At 38.6% G+C, this 16,703-nt stretch overlaps 1 protein-coding gene across 3 annotated transcripts in view; it reads right to left on the bottom strand.

Moving 5' to 3' along the window:
* Positions 1 to 16,703, bottom strand: part of LOC109433115 (ATP-binding cassette sub-family G member 1) — a 214,966-nt gene that overhangs the window by 31,946 nt on the left and 166,317 nt on the right. For all 3 annotated transcript variants that reach the window (XM_029855594.2, XM_029855588.2, XM_062851161.1), the window contains 3 exons: positions 11,459 to 11,576; positions 11,057 to 11,240; positions 1,663 to 1,808 (listed from right to left, as the gene is read on the bottom strand). In XM_029855594.2, the coding sequence (XP_029711454.1) occupies positions 1,663 to 1,808; positions 11,057 to 11,240; positions 11,459 to 11,576 (448 nt within the window). The remainder of the gene's footprint in view (positions 1 to 1,662; positions 1,809 to 11,056; positions 11,241 to 11,458; positions 11,577 to 16,703) is intronic.

The raw sequence follows: 16,703 nt of genomic DNA, 5'->3' as shown, positions 1-16,703 counted from the left end.
GCCGTCAGCAACCTACGGATGCATCTGATAGGGCCTGAAGGGTAGTGATACCCTTCCTTTGCGGGCAGGTCAGATCGGGTTGCATGTGGGCATCAGTTCTTGATGTCCGCTCAGCAGTAGGGCGCGGGTGGGGTTGACTCTGCCCGCCTTCCGAGGACAAAGGGAGTGGCGAGGACCACTCGGGAAACTGGCTAAGCGCCAGCATGCTACCGTGATGGACTCTCCAAAGCGAGTCATCGATGTTCGTTGCTGCAGGCTACGCAGCTAACCTTGTGGGTGCGATGTGCACTAGCCCCTCTCTGAAGCAATACCTTCTTGGTGGTTCCGGAGAGACGTAGGGTTTGGCGACCATAGGAATGGTTTAGTGGGTACGAGGAGAGAGTAGTCCTGGATTTTACTTTTGTTGTAGAAGACGGCCTGTCAGACCTACACTACCCTAACCTTCTGTTAGGGTGTCTGTTGAGCAGATTATCCCCCTATGGTTTAGAAGGAAAAAAAAAAAGGCTACTTTTGCGAGTTTAAGAAATGTATGGAAAAACCTGGAAAAACAACCAGATTAGTCGACGCACTAAAATACGAATGCTTAACTCGAACGTGAAATCTGTGCTGCTATACGTCTGTAAAACTTGGTGTGTATCAGCGGAGAACACGCAACGGCTGCTGGTCTTTATCAATAGATGCCTGCGGTATATAATTCGTGTATGGTGGCCTCACAATTGGATCTCCAAACGTGGAGTTCCGTCGTCGATGTCATCAAAAGCCGATAGCAATAGAACTTCGGGAGCGAAAGTGGAGGTGGGTCGGCCGCACTCTACGCAGGGGGCGGAAACAAAATCTGCAAACAAGCGTTAGACTGGAACCCAGCAGGACATCGCAGTAGAGGCAGACCCAGAGGCTCATGGCGGCGCAGCCTCAACAACGAAATCAAGCAAGCAAGTCGACAGAAATTTGACCTGGCCACAGGCGATGGCTGGCAATCGCCCAGTATGGAAATTTTTCAATTCGGCCCTTTGCACCACCGTGGGTGCCCAGGACTAAAAGTAGTAAGTAAGTTTACTGTTTGAAAAATAGTAAAACTTATCATATTTCTACATATAAAGGATTCATCTATTTACACGACCAGTAACAGTTTTATAGCACATGTATTCGTAAAGCAATCATAAGCTACCATTAAACCATCAACCATAAAACCAATGCTATAACTAGATTCCGAGCAAAGATCTTCGTCATGAACAGCAGTATGCCAAACGCTTCGTTTGAATCTAACGAACGCTTTATTTAGCTAGCACGTGCTTCTATGTCTCTCGTAGTTCACAGTTTAGCTCTCTCTACAACCCACACAGCTCTGTAAAAACACCGGCTAGCGAGCTGCTCCACTCCCAGTATACAGCAACCAGACCAAGCGGTTCGTTACTTCTCCCACACCCACAGCAGAGCCATCAGCAGAGCGATTATGCAGATCAAGATCCAACGGCTCGTGGTGGCGCGGCTGCGACACAAGAGGGAAGTGCGAATTTCAAAACCGGACATCCATTCACTTTTCTTCCTCTTGTCTGTGCGCTGTTGTTGGCTGGCTGGGCGTGAAAACCAATCCCCCGGCAAACTGGAACCTGGAGGGCAGAGAAGAAAAAAAACCTAGAGGGTATATTGGCAAGCACTTACGTCGTTGGTTCGTCCAGGAAGAGCACTGGCGGATTATCGATAAGCTCCAACGCGATTGATAGTCGCTTCTTCTGTCCACCGGAGAGATTTCCGCAGCGCGTCAGTTTGGTGAACTTCAGATGGAGAGTGTCGAGTATGTTGTCAATCTAGAATGGGATGGAGAAGTGAAATATAAAGAGAGATGAAGCTGGTTGGTGACGATGGGATTTATTTCTGGTTTTGTCGGATGGGGGTGAAGTGGTGGGATTTTAGCATGCAGGAGACTTGTTAATGAAAATTGCGAATAAATAACTGATTTGAATGAATCGGATCAGTTTGCTCGTATGGGAACTTCTTTGAATATTAATTGATATTGTTTACGTCTCCGGAGACGGTCCAACCCTGATATACTAAGGGTATGCGATATGCTATTTCTTATGTTTACTCAGGTTTATTCCGTTGAAATTGTTGAACAAGAGTCCTATTTATCAAATTTGGTGAAACTAGCGTACTATGAGCATTAGGCCTGTCCAGCTTTTCAAAAATGTTCTCTGATTCTCAAGTCGACCCCCATATTTTTGAAGTTCAAAAATAGTCGAAAAACACAAAATTGACTTATGCACCTCTTAATTTCAATAGATTTGGCTGAAATTTTGACCAGTTACTTCTTTTAGGATGCCAATCAAAATATGGGGGTGGACTTGAGAATCAGAGAACATTTTTGAAAAGCTGGACAGGCCTTATGAGCATTGGCGTAGCTAGGATTTATTTCTGGAGGGTTGCCCGGTGGGAGGAGGCTGTTCCTGACTTGAGCTGACATTTGAGCGGCACGGTCGATATGTGAATATGAAAATCAGCATTGCAGTTTTGAGACATTAAAATGATTATTTTAGATTCGTTCCTATAGTTTCGTAAACTATTTCGTAAGCAATTCTCTCAGAAAGTTTTTAGTGATTCAATCAGGGATTCCTCCAGAGATCTCTTTTAGAATTCATTAAGAGAGTCCACCAGATTTATGTTCGGGGATTTGTCCTGTGATATTTTTAGAGGTTCTTCCAGTGATTTTTCCAGAGCTGTTTTCGCAGTTTCCTCTAGGAATTTCTCCAGAGATTAATTAACCCGTTTTGGTCCTAGTTGGGAATTTAATTTCAAAAAATCACTGTGACTTCCATAGGCGCCAACTTGTGACGTAGTTGGGGGGGCGAAGCTCTCCAAAATTGGACAAAATTTATCTTTTTTCAGCTCAATGCACTAGTTTTCACGTAAATATGCCTAAACTAGATGAACTGCGTCGAAATTTTTCGAATTTGATTGGTTTTTAGAGGCCTCGCCCCCCCCCCCCCAACTACGTCACAAGTTGGCGCGTATGGTGACTTCATTTTCCAACCGATTTTTACGAAATTTTGAACGAAGATCGCGCTACATCTCTAGTTGTGTTCCTTGGGGTCTGAGTTAATGAAGAGGTTTATGGGTCAAATCGGGTAAAAAATGGACCAACTTCCTTTAAACCACTGATAACTTGTAAAAAATTCATGCAATATGATTGCAAACATGTTCAATTATCTTTTTATTATTACAGACGCATAGTTTGAGTAAATTGGGATTGTCTGGTTTTGGTTCCGGATGTTCCGGGTCGCGTTTGGGGTGCGTTCGGAGGACACTTTTCACACGTTCCCTACACCTGACATTTTTTTCTCGCATAATTCTAAAAACATTCTTGTCATGATTCATTCTTCATAGTTTTGTATATTAAGTAGGTTGAAGGATTATTCAAAGGTTGTTTTTAACATATTAGCCGCCATCCCGGATGTTCCGGGAACCTGGAACCACCCGGGCAAGTGGCCATTTTCCTAAAAGTTATGAAACATGGCTTGCGACGTATCAATCTTCATGATTTTGCAAAACAAGTATGTTAGAGGAGAATTTAGAGGTTTTTGGACATATTGGCTACAATTCTGGATGTTCCGGGAACCTGGAACCACCCGGGGAAGTAGCCATTTTCCAAACAATTATAAAACATGGCTTGCGACATATCAATCTTTATGATTTTGCAAAACAAGTATGTTAGAGGAGAATTCAGAGGTTTTTGGACATATTGGTCACCATCCCGAATGATCCGGAAACCTGGGACCACCCGGGGAAGTGGCCATTTCCCAAACAGTTATGAAACAAGGCTTGTGACATATCAATCTTTATGATTTTACAAATCAAGTGTGTTAGAGGAGAATTCAGAGGTTTTTGGACATATTGGCCACAATTACGGATGTTCTGGGAACGTGGATCCCCCTGAGGGAGTGGCCATTTCCCAAACAATTATGAAACAAGGCTTGTGACATATCAATCTTTATGATTTTGCAAAACAAGTATGTTAAAGTAGAATTCAGAGGTTTTTGGATTTGTCAGTCGAAACATAATGGTTGGGAAGAGTGGAGATGCCAACTTCTTATTATAACTTTTATGTAAAGAATGACAGGTTCTTCTTTTTTCACATTCATTGGGGCATCCTCCAATGCGATGGCTTGCACTATATATAATTGTATGATCTTGGTTGTATAATTATAATGTTTTGCTTGATCAAATCACATTGGATGGACAGCCCATTGCTATCGGGCTTAGTACCGTGCTACAATGAATGGAAACCATCATCATCATCATCATCATCATATTGGCAACCACATCTGGATGTTCCGAGAAAACGGCCACTTCCTTGGATGGCTGCAAGTTCCCAGATCATCCGGAGTATTATCCAATATGTCCACAACCATCTGAATTCTCCTCTTACCTACCTATTTTGCAAAATCATGAAGATTATGTCGTAAGCCTAGTTGCATAATTTATTGCGGCATGGTCACTTTCCCGGGTGGTCCCGGGTTACCAGAATATTCAAGATAATTGCCAATATATCCAAAATCCTCTGAATTCTACTCTAACATACTTGATTTGCAAAATCCCGAAGATTGATATGTCGCAAGCCATGTTTCATAACAATTTAGAAAATGGCCACTACCCGGGTGGTTCCAGGTTTCCGGAACATCCGGGATGGCGGCCAATATGTTCAACAATCTCTGAGTGCTACTCTAACTTACTTGTTTTGCAAAATCATGAAGATTGATATATCGCAAGCCAAGTTTCATAATTGTTTGGAAAATGGCCACTTGCCCGGGTCATTCCAGGTTCCCGGAACATCCGGAATTGTGGCCAATATGCCCAAAAACGTCTAAATTCTACTCTAACATACTTGTTTTGCAAAATCATGAAGATTGATATGTCGCAAGCCATGTTTCATAACTTTTAGGAAAATGGCCACTTCCCCGGGTGGTTCCAGGTTCCCGGAACATCCGGGATGGCGGCCAATATGTTAAAAAAACCTTTGAATATTCCTTCAACCTACTTAAGATACAAAATTATGAAGAATGAATCATGACAAGCCTGTTTTTAGAATTATGCGAGAAAAAAATGTCAGGTGTAGGGAACGTGTGAAAAGTGTCCTCCGAACGCACCCCAAACGCGACCCGGAACATCCGGAACCAAAACCAGACAATCCCAATTTACTCAAACTATGCGTCTGTAATAATAAAAAGATACAAAACATGTTTGCAATCATATTGCATGAGTTTTTTACAAGTAATCAGTGGTTTAAAGGAAGTTGGTCCATTTTTGACCCGATTTGACCCATAAACCTCTTCATTAACTCAGACCCCAAGGACCAAAATACCATTTTAATATTTTTCCATACAACTAGAGATGTAGCGCGATCTTCGTTCAAAATTTCGTAAAAATCGGTTGGAAAATGAAGTCACAGTGATTTTTTGAAATTAAATTCCCAACTAGGACCGAAACGGGTTAATCATTTCATTTTTTTATTTTCAGGTATTTCTCCATATATTTCTCCGCTAGAGATTGCTTCAATAATTCCATTTGGAATTATTCGAAGTACTTTTGCAGGAATGTCTTTCATAAATTCTTTCAGAAAATTTTACAGGAGATTATTCTAAAACTAATCCAGGATTTGCTTCAATATTTTTTACGGATATTCCTTTAGGAGTCCATCTAATTATTCCTCCAATACTTTTGTTATCCAAGGATTGCTGCAGAAATTCTTCCAAGAACAAGAAACTACCCAGTCAACCAGTGATCTTATAAGATGTTGCATAAGATGGTAAAGTGGAGGCGATATGCGTACATTTTACATGCGCCTAAATGGAGGCAGGCACGTATATGGCCTCCACTTTATCATCTTATGCAACATCTTATACGATGACTGGTTGACTGGGTAGGAATTCTACCTTTCCTGAGATCCCCTAAGGATTGCTTCCGGGACTCCTCATGTTTTTTTTTTTCAGAAATTCCTCCAGGGATTCTCCCGGGAATTCTTTCTGTGATTCTTTTAAGAACAAGTTCCGGGATTATTTAAAAAAAAAAAAACACCAAGAACTTTTCCTGGAATTCTTTTAGAAACTCCTCCAGGAATAAATCCAACACTTCCTCCAGGATCTGTTTAGAGATTCCCTTTTGGGATTGATACCGAGATTCCTCCCGGGGTTTCTTCAGGAGCTGCTACTAGGATTCCTCCAAAAGTTTCTCTATGTACTCTTTTGAGGATTCCTTCAGGCTTTCCTCCAGAATATTAAGCGATTTCTTCAGTAGTTACACCTGCGATTTCTTCAGAAAATCCTACTGGAATTCCCACAGAAATTAATCCTTGGAGTTCTTCAGGAATTCGTCCTGTGATTCCTCCAGAAATTCCTCAAGGAATTACTCTAAAAATTCTTTCAGGAATTGTTCTTCGATTCCCCTGGGAATTCCTGCAGGGATTCGTCTGGAAAATTCCTCTAGAGATTCCTCTAGGATTTTTTATTACATATATTAACGTGTATTTTAACTTAAGGCGAAACTTGAAGCATTTTTTCATTTTTTCGGTTTTTGATTTTTTATTAAATAACGAAGCAATATTTTCAAAATCGGTTTTCGTGCACATGTAAAGTATGGATCAAGGTATCTCCTGATTTTTTTGAGGTGGAAAATGTTTTCCATTCTAGCAGAAACCATTTTTTCGTGAAATTTTGTTCAAAAATGGTTTCTGCAAAAACGAAAAACATTTTCCACTACAGAAAAAAATCAGAAGATACCTTGATCCATACTCTACATGTGCACGAGAACCGATTTTGAAAATATTGCTTCGTTAATAAATAAAAAAATCAAAAACCAAAAAGTGAGGAAATGCTTGCAGTTTCGCTTTAAATGCTAATTCTACACTTAACCTCTAGGAATTCCAGGAAAAATCAAGTTATTCCACCTGGAATTCCTCCAAGAATTCTTTCCGGGGTTTTTCCTGAAAGTTCTCCAGTGATTCTTCAAGAAAAACTTCTAGAAATTCCTCACTGAATTTATGCAAGGATTCGTCTAGGAATTCTCCTGAAGATTTCTCAAGGAATTCTTCTAGAGATTCCCCCAGGAATTCTTACAGGCATGTCTCCAGGAATTTCTCCCGGGGTTCCTTCAGGCATTCCTTCAGGAATTCCTCTAGGGAATCCTCTAGGGATTGATCTAGGAATTCCTCCAGGAATTCTTCACAGGCATTCCTCCTGAATTTCTATAGCGATTACTCTAGTGATTCATCCAAGCATTTTTCCAGGATTTCATTCTACTATTCCTCCAAGAATACCTTTAAAAAATCCACCAGGATATCCTTCTGAAATTACTGCGGTAGTTTCACCAGGTTATCCTCCAGGGATTTCTTCAAAAATTCCCCTAGCAATGCCTACCGGAATTATTCATGATATTGCTCCAGGCATTCCTCCAGGTTTTCATTCAGGCATTTCTCCAGGGACTCCTTCAGGATTTCTACCAAGAATACCTCCAGGAATTACCCCAGGTATTTCTAGAGGATTTTTTTCCAGAAATTTATCCAGAAATTCCTCCAAAAATTTCTTTGAAAATTTCTACAGCAAATCCTCCAGGAATTTCTCCAAGAAGTTCTCCAAGGTTTCCTTCAGAAATTCTATGAGGAATTTTTTCAAGAATTCCTTCACGATTTTTCCAAAAATTCCTGCGGGGATTCTTCCAGAGTTTCCTCCAGGAATTTATTCAGGAACTTCTCCTCCAGGGATTTCTTTAGATATTTATCTAGGAATTATTTCACGGATTCTTCCAGAAATTCCACCAGGAATTCCTCCAGGAATTTGCCAGGAATTCCTCCGATGATTCCTCTGGAAATTTCTTCAGTTTTTTTCTACAATTTTCTCCTGGATTCGTCTAGAGATTCCTCCAGGAGATCCTTCAGGAATTCTTCTAGGGAGTTCTCTAGGGATTGCTCTTCAGCATTTTTTCAGGGATTTCTCCGGGAATTAATACAGGATTTTGAGGGAGTTCCTCCTGGAATCCCACCAAGAATTCGTGCAGAAGTTCCTCCAGCCATTCCTCCTGAGATTCCTCCAGAAATTTCTCTAGGAATTTCTCAAGAGGATTCTTCAGAAAGTTTTTCAGGGATACCTCCCAAAATTCGTCTAGAGAATCCTTCAGGAATTCATCTAGGGATTCTTTCAGGATTTCTTCCAGGGTTTGCTCCAGGAATTCGTCCAGAAATTTCTCCTGGCGTTCCTCCAGGGATTTCTTTAGGACCTCATCTAGGGATTACATCGAGAATTTTCAGAGGTCCCTCCCAGATATCCTTTAGAGTTTCCACCAGGAATTTCTTCAGGGATTTCACCAGGAAATTCTTCAGGGATTTCATCAAGAAATTGTCCAGAAGTTCCTCCAGGATTTCCTCCAGGGATTCCTCTGGGGATTGCTTAGGGATTTCTACGAGAATTCTTCCAGGGATTTCTCGAAGAATTCTTCTAGGAATTCCTCCAGGAATTCTTCCAGAAATCCCTGGATTCCTCCAGAAATGTCTAGGAATTCCTTCCGGGATTCCTCATGCGATTTTTTTTTCAGACATTGCTCCAGAGATTCCCATAATTGCTCAAAAGATTTCTCCAGGAATTCAACCAAGAATTCCTCCAGGATTACTCTCTGAAATTCCTCCAGCGATCCCTACAGGGTTTACTCCAGGCATAACTACATAAATTCCTCTAAGGATTTCTCCAGGAATTCCTTCAGGGATTGCTCCGGAAGTTCTTCCAGGGATTTCTCCAGGAATTTCTGTAGTGATTCCTTCAGAAATTCCTCCCGAGATCTTTTCAAAAACTTATTCAGTGGCTCGGTCAGAAATTTCAAAAAGCTGTCCATCATCTCTTCCATCTCTTTTGATTTACTTGAAGGATTTCCTCCAGCGATTTGTATTGGAATTCTTTGAGATAACTTTAGAGGGATACGGGAGCCAATAAATCCTTCATGAAGTCATTCAGGAATACTTTACATTAATTACTTCAAGAATGCTCCCCGCAGGAATATATCCTGTTATTCTTTTACAGTCACTGTGACTTACTACACAGAAAAAAAATAATAAAGATTACACGTCATGTAAACTTCTTTTTAGTCGTATAAACTTAATATTATGATGATTCACATCATATATCTTGTGAATTTGTGTTATTTGTCATGTAATACGGGGCCCGTGGCGTAGTTGGTCACAAGTTCGCTTCATATGCGGATAGTCATGGGTTTGATTCCCAGCCCCGGCACTTGCAATTTTTCGTCAGTTGCTCTTCCCCCGAGAGCGGCTGACATTGACCCTCTTCTGAGCCTACGGCTCAAACGAACCCGGATACTTGGACATCGGCGAACTGCAACTCATAATGGACCCCCAATCGGACTGGAAAAGGAACAAAAGCCACCCATCCACATCCACGTGCTCTTCATTCTACCATTAATAGAGTAGAACAGAGAAAGAAGTACAAAGAATAAAAATAGAAAGAATGCCCTCTCTTGTCTTTTTCTATGTAAACGTCAAGCGACAAGACAAGTGGCGCTCTAAGCGTTTCAAGGTGAAAGCTCTATGTAACAGTGTTCGTGATTCGTCATAAGAGAAGGTGGTGTACGTATGTTTTAGTAATCGCATACAATCAGTAACGCACACTACCGCATGAAGGTTTAACTTTCATCCGCAGATAGCGCTGCGGTAGTGTCCCCCCGAGCATCAGCGGAGTGGGCTTTCTTGATATTCTTATTCTTTGGAAGCACGCAAGCAACCAGTTCAATATAGAAGAATAGAATAGAGTACTTCTAGGCGCTGTGCAAAGTCTAAGTGCAGCTGTCGATTGTTATCGCTCACGTAGTGCCCAAGTGGACAATAGAGCTGTAAATTAGGTTAAGTGATTAAGAATTAAAAAAAATGTCATGTAATTATTCTGAGTCATATTGAATTACATGACATATAATGGAAGTTTATATGATAAATCATGACATTTACATGATATGTCATGTAAACTTCTGTAATATTCCACGCTCCAATTATGTGCATCATAGGGTATGTGTTCCATCAGTAATCTCATGCTCCCATATTCATCCTATTCGAAAACAAGCGATTACGGCACCGATTGATTCCGTTCTTTTTGTTTTCATGCGTGCTCACTTCTAACAAAAAATACAAAAATAAGAAACAAATCAAACAACGCTTTAATCCTTTGTTTTTCGTAGGATGAAAATGGGAGCCACATGTTTAATAAGGGAACTAGTACCCTATGTCACAGAAATTTCACACTCTTTTTTCGATCTGTGTACAAACACACAAGTACTAAGCTTTAGGAATTCTCCCAGAGAAGACTCTTTCGGAATTCTCCCAGGGTTTACTCCCGAAATTTCTCTAGAAAATGCGTCATAAATTCCTCTACGAATGCGTTCTTAAGGCGAAACTGGACGCATTTTCTCATTTTTTTAGTTTTCGATTTTTTATTTAATTAAAACGGTTGAAAATGTTTTTGGTTTTATGTTTTTAAATTTTATTCAATATTTTTTTAAACGAAAAACATTTTCCAGAAGGAAGAAAACATCAGGAGATACCTTGATCTTCCCTCTGGATGTGTACGAAATCCGATTCTGAAAGTATTGCTTTGTAACTGAATAAAAAAATCAAAATCCAAAAAATGAGGAAATGTGTCCAGTTTTGCCTTATGTTCCTCCAAACATGTCTTTTTCAATACATTCCAGTTTTTAGTCCAGAAATTTCTTCAGGTGGATTCCAGAACTTTTCCAAGAATTCCATCATTTGAGAGTTCTCCGGAAATGCCTTCAAGAAATTCTTCAAGATCCACGCTATTCTAAGATTGCTAATAATCATGTACAAATTGGTTGGTTAATTACTGAAAAAAAAAATAAATAAACCGTATCGTCGGATATCATGGGTATTGATCAAGATTTGAATATTTCAGAAAAAAAAATACCTCTTTAAATATCAAAGCACAATATTGAGTAATTTAGTCCGCATACCACATACCCTTACCATGGACAAATCGCTTTCCCGTATAGCACTTACCAATCGTTGCTTCTCGCCGCCCTGCAAGCATCGTGACGATATTTTCAAATCACACGCCATCATCATTATCTCCTGGACGGTGAAATACGGATGCAGATTATCTTCCTGCAGGATATAGCTGCACAATTTGTTGCCTCCAACGCCGGTGCGACCAATGTTGAGTGAACCTTTGACGCCACTCGTCCTGGAGTGATGACCGCCGCCGTTCGTTGATTGAGCCGCAAATAGGATCAGTGGGCGGTAGGGCGTTTGCACGAGAGAGAGAAAAAAAAACAAGCACGGGAGACATCCGGAAAGGAAATTGGAAATTCAATTTAGGCTTACACATGTCTGCTGCTGGCTGTGCGGAAAGTTGAACCAGGCAGGGTTCAGACCTGGTGGCACACCAATCGAAAGACTTACGTGAATCCGGTGAGTATGTTCAGCAGCGAGGATTTGCCAGCTCCCGAGGGACCCATGATTGCCGTCAGCTCGCCGGAGTTGAACTTCCCAGAAACGCCATTCAGCACAGTTTTCTTATCTGCAAAAAAAAGCAGAACCAGGTTCAGAGAGATTGATTAATCCGACAAATCCTAATCGATGTTGATTGATTCATAGCTCGTACAAGGTACAAGTGTGCAATAATATGACTAGAAGGGCTGAGCCCCTACAATATTGCTTTGCCTCTTCTGTAAGAACCCTCTACTTGATGACATAATATACTGAAATGACTCAATATGCTAAAGCATGAAACTCATTTTTTAGGATATACGTACATATTTACTTTCCACTTATTCCACTAGACCTTTTCATATGAGTTGAACAATACTCGAAAAATTGATATTTCTAACTAATTGATTGTGAAATCATTATATAATCCATGGCCCATGAATGAATCTCATAATTTCTTGCACAAAACTGAAGCGAAATCCGTAGATCCGTCCATGGAGGAATAGCTCCAAACATTCCTCAAAGAATTATTGGAGGCATTGTTCAAGAGATTTGTGAAAGAATTCCTGGAAAGTTTGCTGTTAATTATTAGAAAATCAAAGGAATAGTTCCTTAAATTCCTGGGGCAATTCTTTCAGATTTAGCTGGGGAAATAGGAATGGACTAATTCCTGAAGGAATTGTTTAAGTAGTTTCAGAGGTAACCCTTTTGGAAATTTCTGACGGCATTCTCGGGAGAAATTCTTAAAAAATTACTGGGATATTTCTGTGCAAATTCTTTGAATAATTACTGGACGAATACCGAATTGCTCTTGAATGAAAATTTCAAGAGCAATTCGGGTGAAAATGGCGCGAAAAATTAGTAGAATTTCATGTGCAGTTGTTGGGAAATTTCCTGGAAAGAATCCTGGAATAACTCTAGAAAGAATTTGTACAGAAATTCCTGATGGAATTCCAAGGAAAATTCGAAAATGTATTCCTGGGTGAAATCTTGTACATATTCCTCTGGATATTTTGGTAGGTATTGCCTAGGAAACCTTGTGAAGTACTTCCTGGGAAAATGAATGGCTGTGAAAATTTCAAGAAAATGAATCTTTGGAGGAACTCTAAATTTTTAAAATAAAAACCTATATGAAATTTATGGAGAAATTCATGGAGATTTTTGGAAGAAATTTTAGAGATAGTCTTACAGAAATTCTTACAGAAAGACTAAGGAACAGTTGCCAAAGAGATTCCTAGAGAAACTACCAATTCTGAGGAAATTCCAGAAAGATTTCGAAAGAAATTTCTGAAAGGGTTGTGAAAGAAACTTCCGGAAGAATTCCTGGGACAATTTATCAGGAAATTTGGAAAAAAAATTGGAGACCATTTTGGGCGCAATCCTTTTGGTTCTCCTAAGAAATTCGTAACCTGGTATGTATTAGGCTATGATTTTTCTAACTATTTTAGGAATTCCTTGAAAATTTTTACGAGAAGTTTCTGGGGAGATTCTTAGTGAAATTCCTAATTGAATTAACCCTCGAGTGATCGCGCTGCTGCATTTGGTATAACACGTTGAAAAAATCTCGCTTTTTGTACTCAGCAGTAGCACTGTGCTAGTGGTGGTGGCCAACGCAAGAGATATGGAAGATTAGTAGTGAGGTTCTTGAACGAATTTTTGCATCAATTCTTAAGAAAATACCTTGGATTTTTGTTGAGAAATCTTGAATGAAATTTTGCTAGGACTTGTGGCGGTTCGGAGGCAGGATACCATACTGAGAGCAACTCTATTTCAAGCAGCTTTAATAACTGCAATTTATTGAACGTTAATAGGAAAATAATAACAAATAATACAAAACCATTTTACATTGTAGTATGAATTCTCCGGCCAAATCTCCTAACAGCGGTGCACGACACGACTCTTCATAGTTCTTCTTATCACGAACTGAAACGCACTGCCCTATCGTTCCAATTCATCAATAGGCAGGCACTGTAGCGCTCGTCTTTATTGTTTCAGGGTTGCCAGTTCCACAAAGAGCTTAACGCATAGGAACTATTCGCAACAAAATTTAAAAAAAATCCGGAAGCGTTCCGAGTGCAATATTTAGGAAAATTCACAAAGCTTTTACCGGAAAAATTATTGAAAAAATCTAAGAAAATCATTTTTTTTTAATTTCTTAAAAAAAATCGGTGGAAATTAAAATAAATCGCTAGAAAAATTCCTAAAAATATTCCAGGGCAATTTATAAAAGAAATTCCTGCGGCGGTATCTGAGATACCAGATATTTCATATTTTCTGAGACAACCACTGAATAATTAAAAAAAAATTCTGGAAAATTTAGGAAGAAATTCCTGTGAGGATTTATGGATTTATTCCAGTAGAAGCCCCTAGAAGACTTTCTGAGGAAATTTCTAGAGGAATTTCCGACAAATTCCTTGAAGGAATTTCTGGGAAAATTCCTAGAGGAATTACTGGAGAATTTATTGAAGGAGTTTATGGGAAAATTCTAAGAGGAATTACTGAGAAAACTCCTGAGGGAAGTTCTAGATGAACTTCTGAGAAAATTCTTAAAGAAATTATTAACGAAATATCTAGAGAGATTTCTGATGAAAACTTATATAGGAATTATTGAAGAAATTTCTAGTGGAAGTCCTGAGGAAATTTCTAGAAGTATTCTAAAAACTTTTCTGAGGAAATTTTTAGAAGAGTTCCTGAATAGTTTCCTAGTGGATTTCCTGGGCAAATTCCAGAGGATTTCCAGTGAAACTCTTAAATATTTTTTTTTGGGAAATTCCTAAATATTATTAAGATTTTGAAGACATATCCCAGTAAAAATCCGGAGAAATTTTTGCATAAACTTCTTGGAAATTCCTAAGGAAAATTGCTATGAAAGTTCTGCTTTTTAGGAATCTTGTGAAGGAGTTGATAGGAATATTTCTTGAGGGATTTCTGAAGATACTCAAAAGGACTTTCTTAGAAGAAAAAAATCTAGCCAAGTTCTTGTGGAAATTCATATAGAAAATATTGATGACATTCCTAGAAGAGCTCTTGAGGAAATTCGCAGAGACATTCTTGAGGAAATTCCTTAAGAAATACTTGAAGAAACACCGAGCAGAATACCTTAGCAAAATCCTAGGAAATTCCAAGAATTTCCGAGGATTTTTTTGCAGAAATTTCTGAGAAAACTCCTGGGAAAATTTCTGAATGAATCCTTGAGGAAATTCCTAGGGAAATTTCTATTGAAAATATTAGAATAATTCCTGAGAAAATTTATAGAAGAATTATTGACAAAATTCCTAGCGAAATTCTACTGAAATTCTTGATGAAATTTCTAAAGAAAATCATGAGGAAATTTCTAAAGAAACTCCTGAGCGATTTCAAGAGAAATTCCTAAGGAATTCCAGGAAAAGTTTCTGAAAAATTTCGAATTGACGTCCTGTGAAAATTTCTAGAAAAACTCCTCAAGAAATCCCTTAAGAAATTCCGGAGGTAATTCTTGGAACAATTCCAGAAAAAAATGTTAGAGGAATTCCGTAACAAATTCCTACTGGGATTCCTGAGGAAATTCCTAGAGGAATTCACAAAATACTTATTTCTTGAAGAAGTTTCTGGGAAATTCGTAAAGGAATTATTTAGAGAAATACTGGGGAAATTTCTAGAAGAATTCCTGAGGATATTCTTAGAAGCACTGTTGACGAAACTCCTAGATAAATTATTGAAGAATTCCTAGAAAAAAAATTGAGAAAATTCTTATAGAAATTCCAGAATAAATTTCTGGAAGAATTCCTGAAGAAACTCTAGAGGGATTCTTTAGGAATTTCCTAGAGGAATTCCTGAGGAAATTACCAGAGAAACTCTTACAAAAATTTCTAGAAAACATCCTAAGGAAATTCCTAGAGATATTCCTTAGAGAATTTCCATAGAAAATTCAAGATATATTCAAGATATATCCTGAGTGAATTTCTAGAAGAAATTTCTGAGGAAAACCCTGAAAAAATCCTGAGGATGAATTTTTCATAAATTGGAGAATGAAATTCATGGGAAATTCTTAGAACTAATTTACAAAAGTAACCATAACTTACAAACGTTACAAAATACCTGTAGATATTTTTATTTTAGGAAATTCAAAAAAAAATTGAGAATTTGAATTCATATCCCAGAAAAAATCCGGAGAAATGTTTGCATACACTTTTATGAAATTCCTAAGGAAATTTTCTATGAAATTTCAGATGGCTTTTTGGCAAACTTCCGAAGGAGTTTTTATGAACTTCGTAGAAAAAATTTGAAAAAAAAAAAACTAGTCGAGCTTCTGTGGAAATTCCTTGAGGAATAATTGACGGCATTCCTGGAGGAACTCTTGAGAAAATTGTAATAGAAATTCATGAAGGAATATCCAGCAGAGTTCCATTGCAAATTCCTAAGAATTTTCAGGAATTTCCGAGAAATTCCAAGGAAGTTCAAGAGAAATTCTTGAGGAAATTCCTTGCGGAAATCATGAGGAAATTCCTAAAAAAAACTCCTGAGGCAATTTTCAGAGAATTTCTGAAGGATTTTCTAGAAATATTCCTGAGGAAATTCCTTCAGGAATTCCTGAGGAAATTTTTAGAGCAGTTCCTGAAGATTTCCTAGCGGAATTCCAGAGGAAATTCATAGTAGGGATCCTAAGGAAATTTCTAGGGCAATTTCTAATGAAATTTCTAGAGCAATTCCTGGGAAACTCCTAGAGAAATTCACGTGGCATTTCTTGAAGAAATTTCAGGGGAAATTCGTAATGGAATTACTAAGAAACCTCCTGGGGAAATTTCTGGAATAATTCCTGATGGTATTCTTAGAAGCACTATTGACGAGAGAAATTCTTCAGAAAATTTCTGGAAGAGTTCGTTAAAAACTCTGCAGGAATTCTTTTTGAATTTCTTAGAGAAATTCCTGAGGAAATTATTAGAGAAACTTTTGAGGAAATTTCTAGAGCATTTTTTGAGGAAATTCCTAGAGATATTCCTGAGAGAATTCTTAGAGGAATTTCTTGATGGAATTTCTAGGGAAATTCCTAGAGAAATTACTGAGAAAATTTAAAGAGCAGTTCCTAAAGAAATTCCAAGCTCATTTCCTGAGCAAATTCCTTATGAATTTTCTGAGGAAATTTCCCACAAGAAATTTCTGAGGAAATCCCTGGAAGAATTCCTGAGAAAAACAAATTCCATGAATTGGAAAATGAAATTTAAGGAAAATTCTTAGACCT

This window comes from Aedes albopictus, chromosome 2 (assembly GCF_035046485.1).
Source record: "Aedes albopictus strain Foshan chromosome 2, AalbF5, whole genome shotgun sequence".
NCBI lineage: Eukaryota > Metazoa > Arthropoda > Insecta > Diptera > Culicidae > Aedes > Aedes albopictus.
Note: the sequence above shows the minus strand (reverse complement) of the source record. Positions and strands in the feature narration are given on the sequence as shown.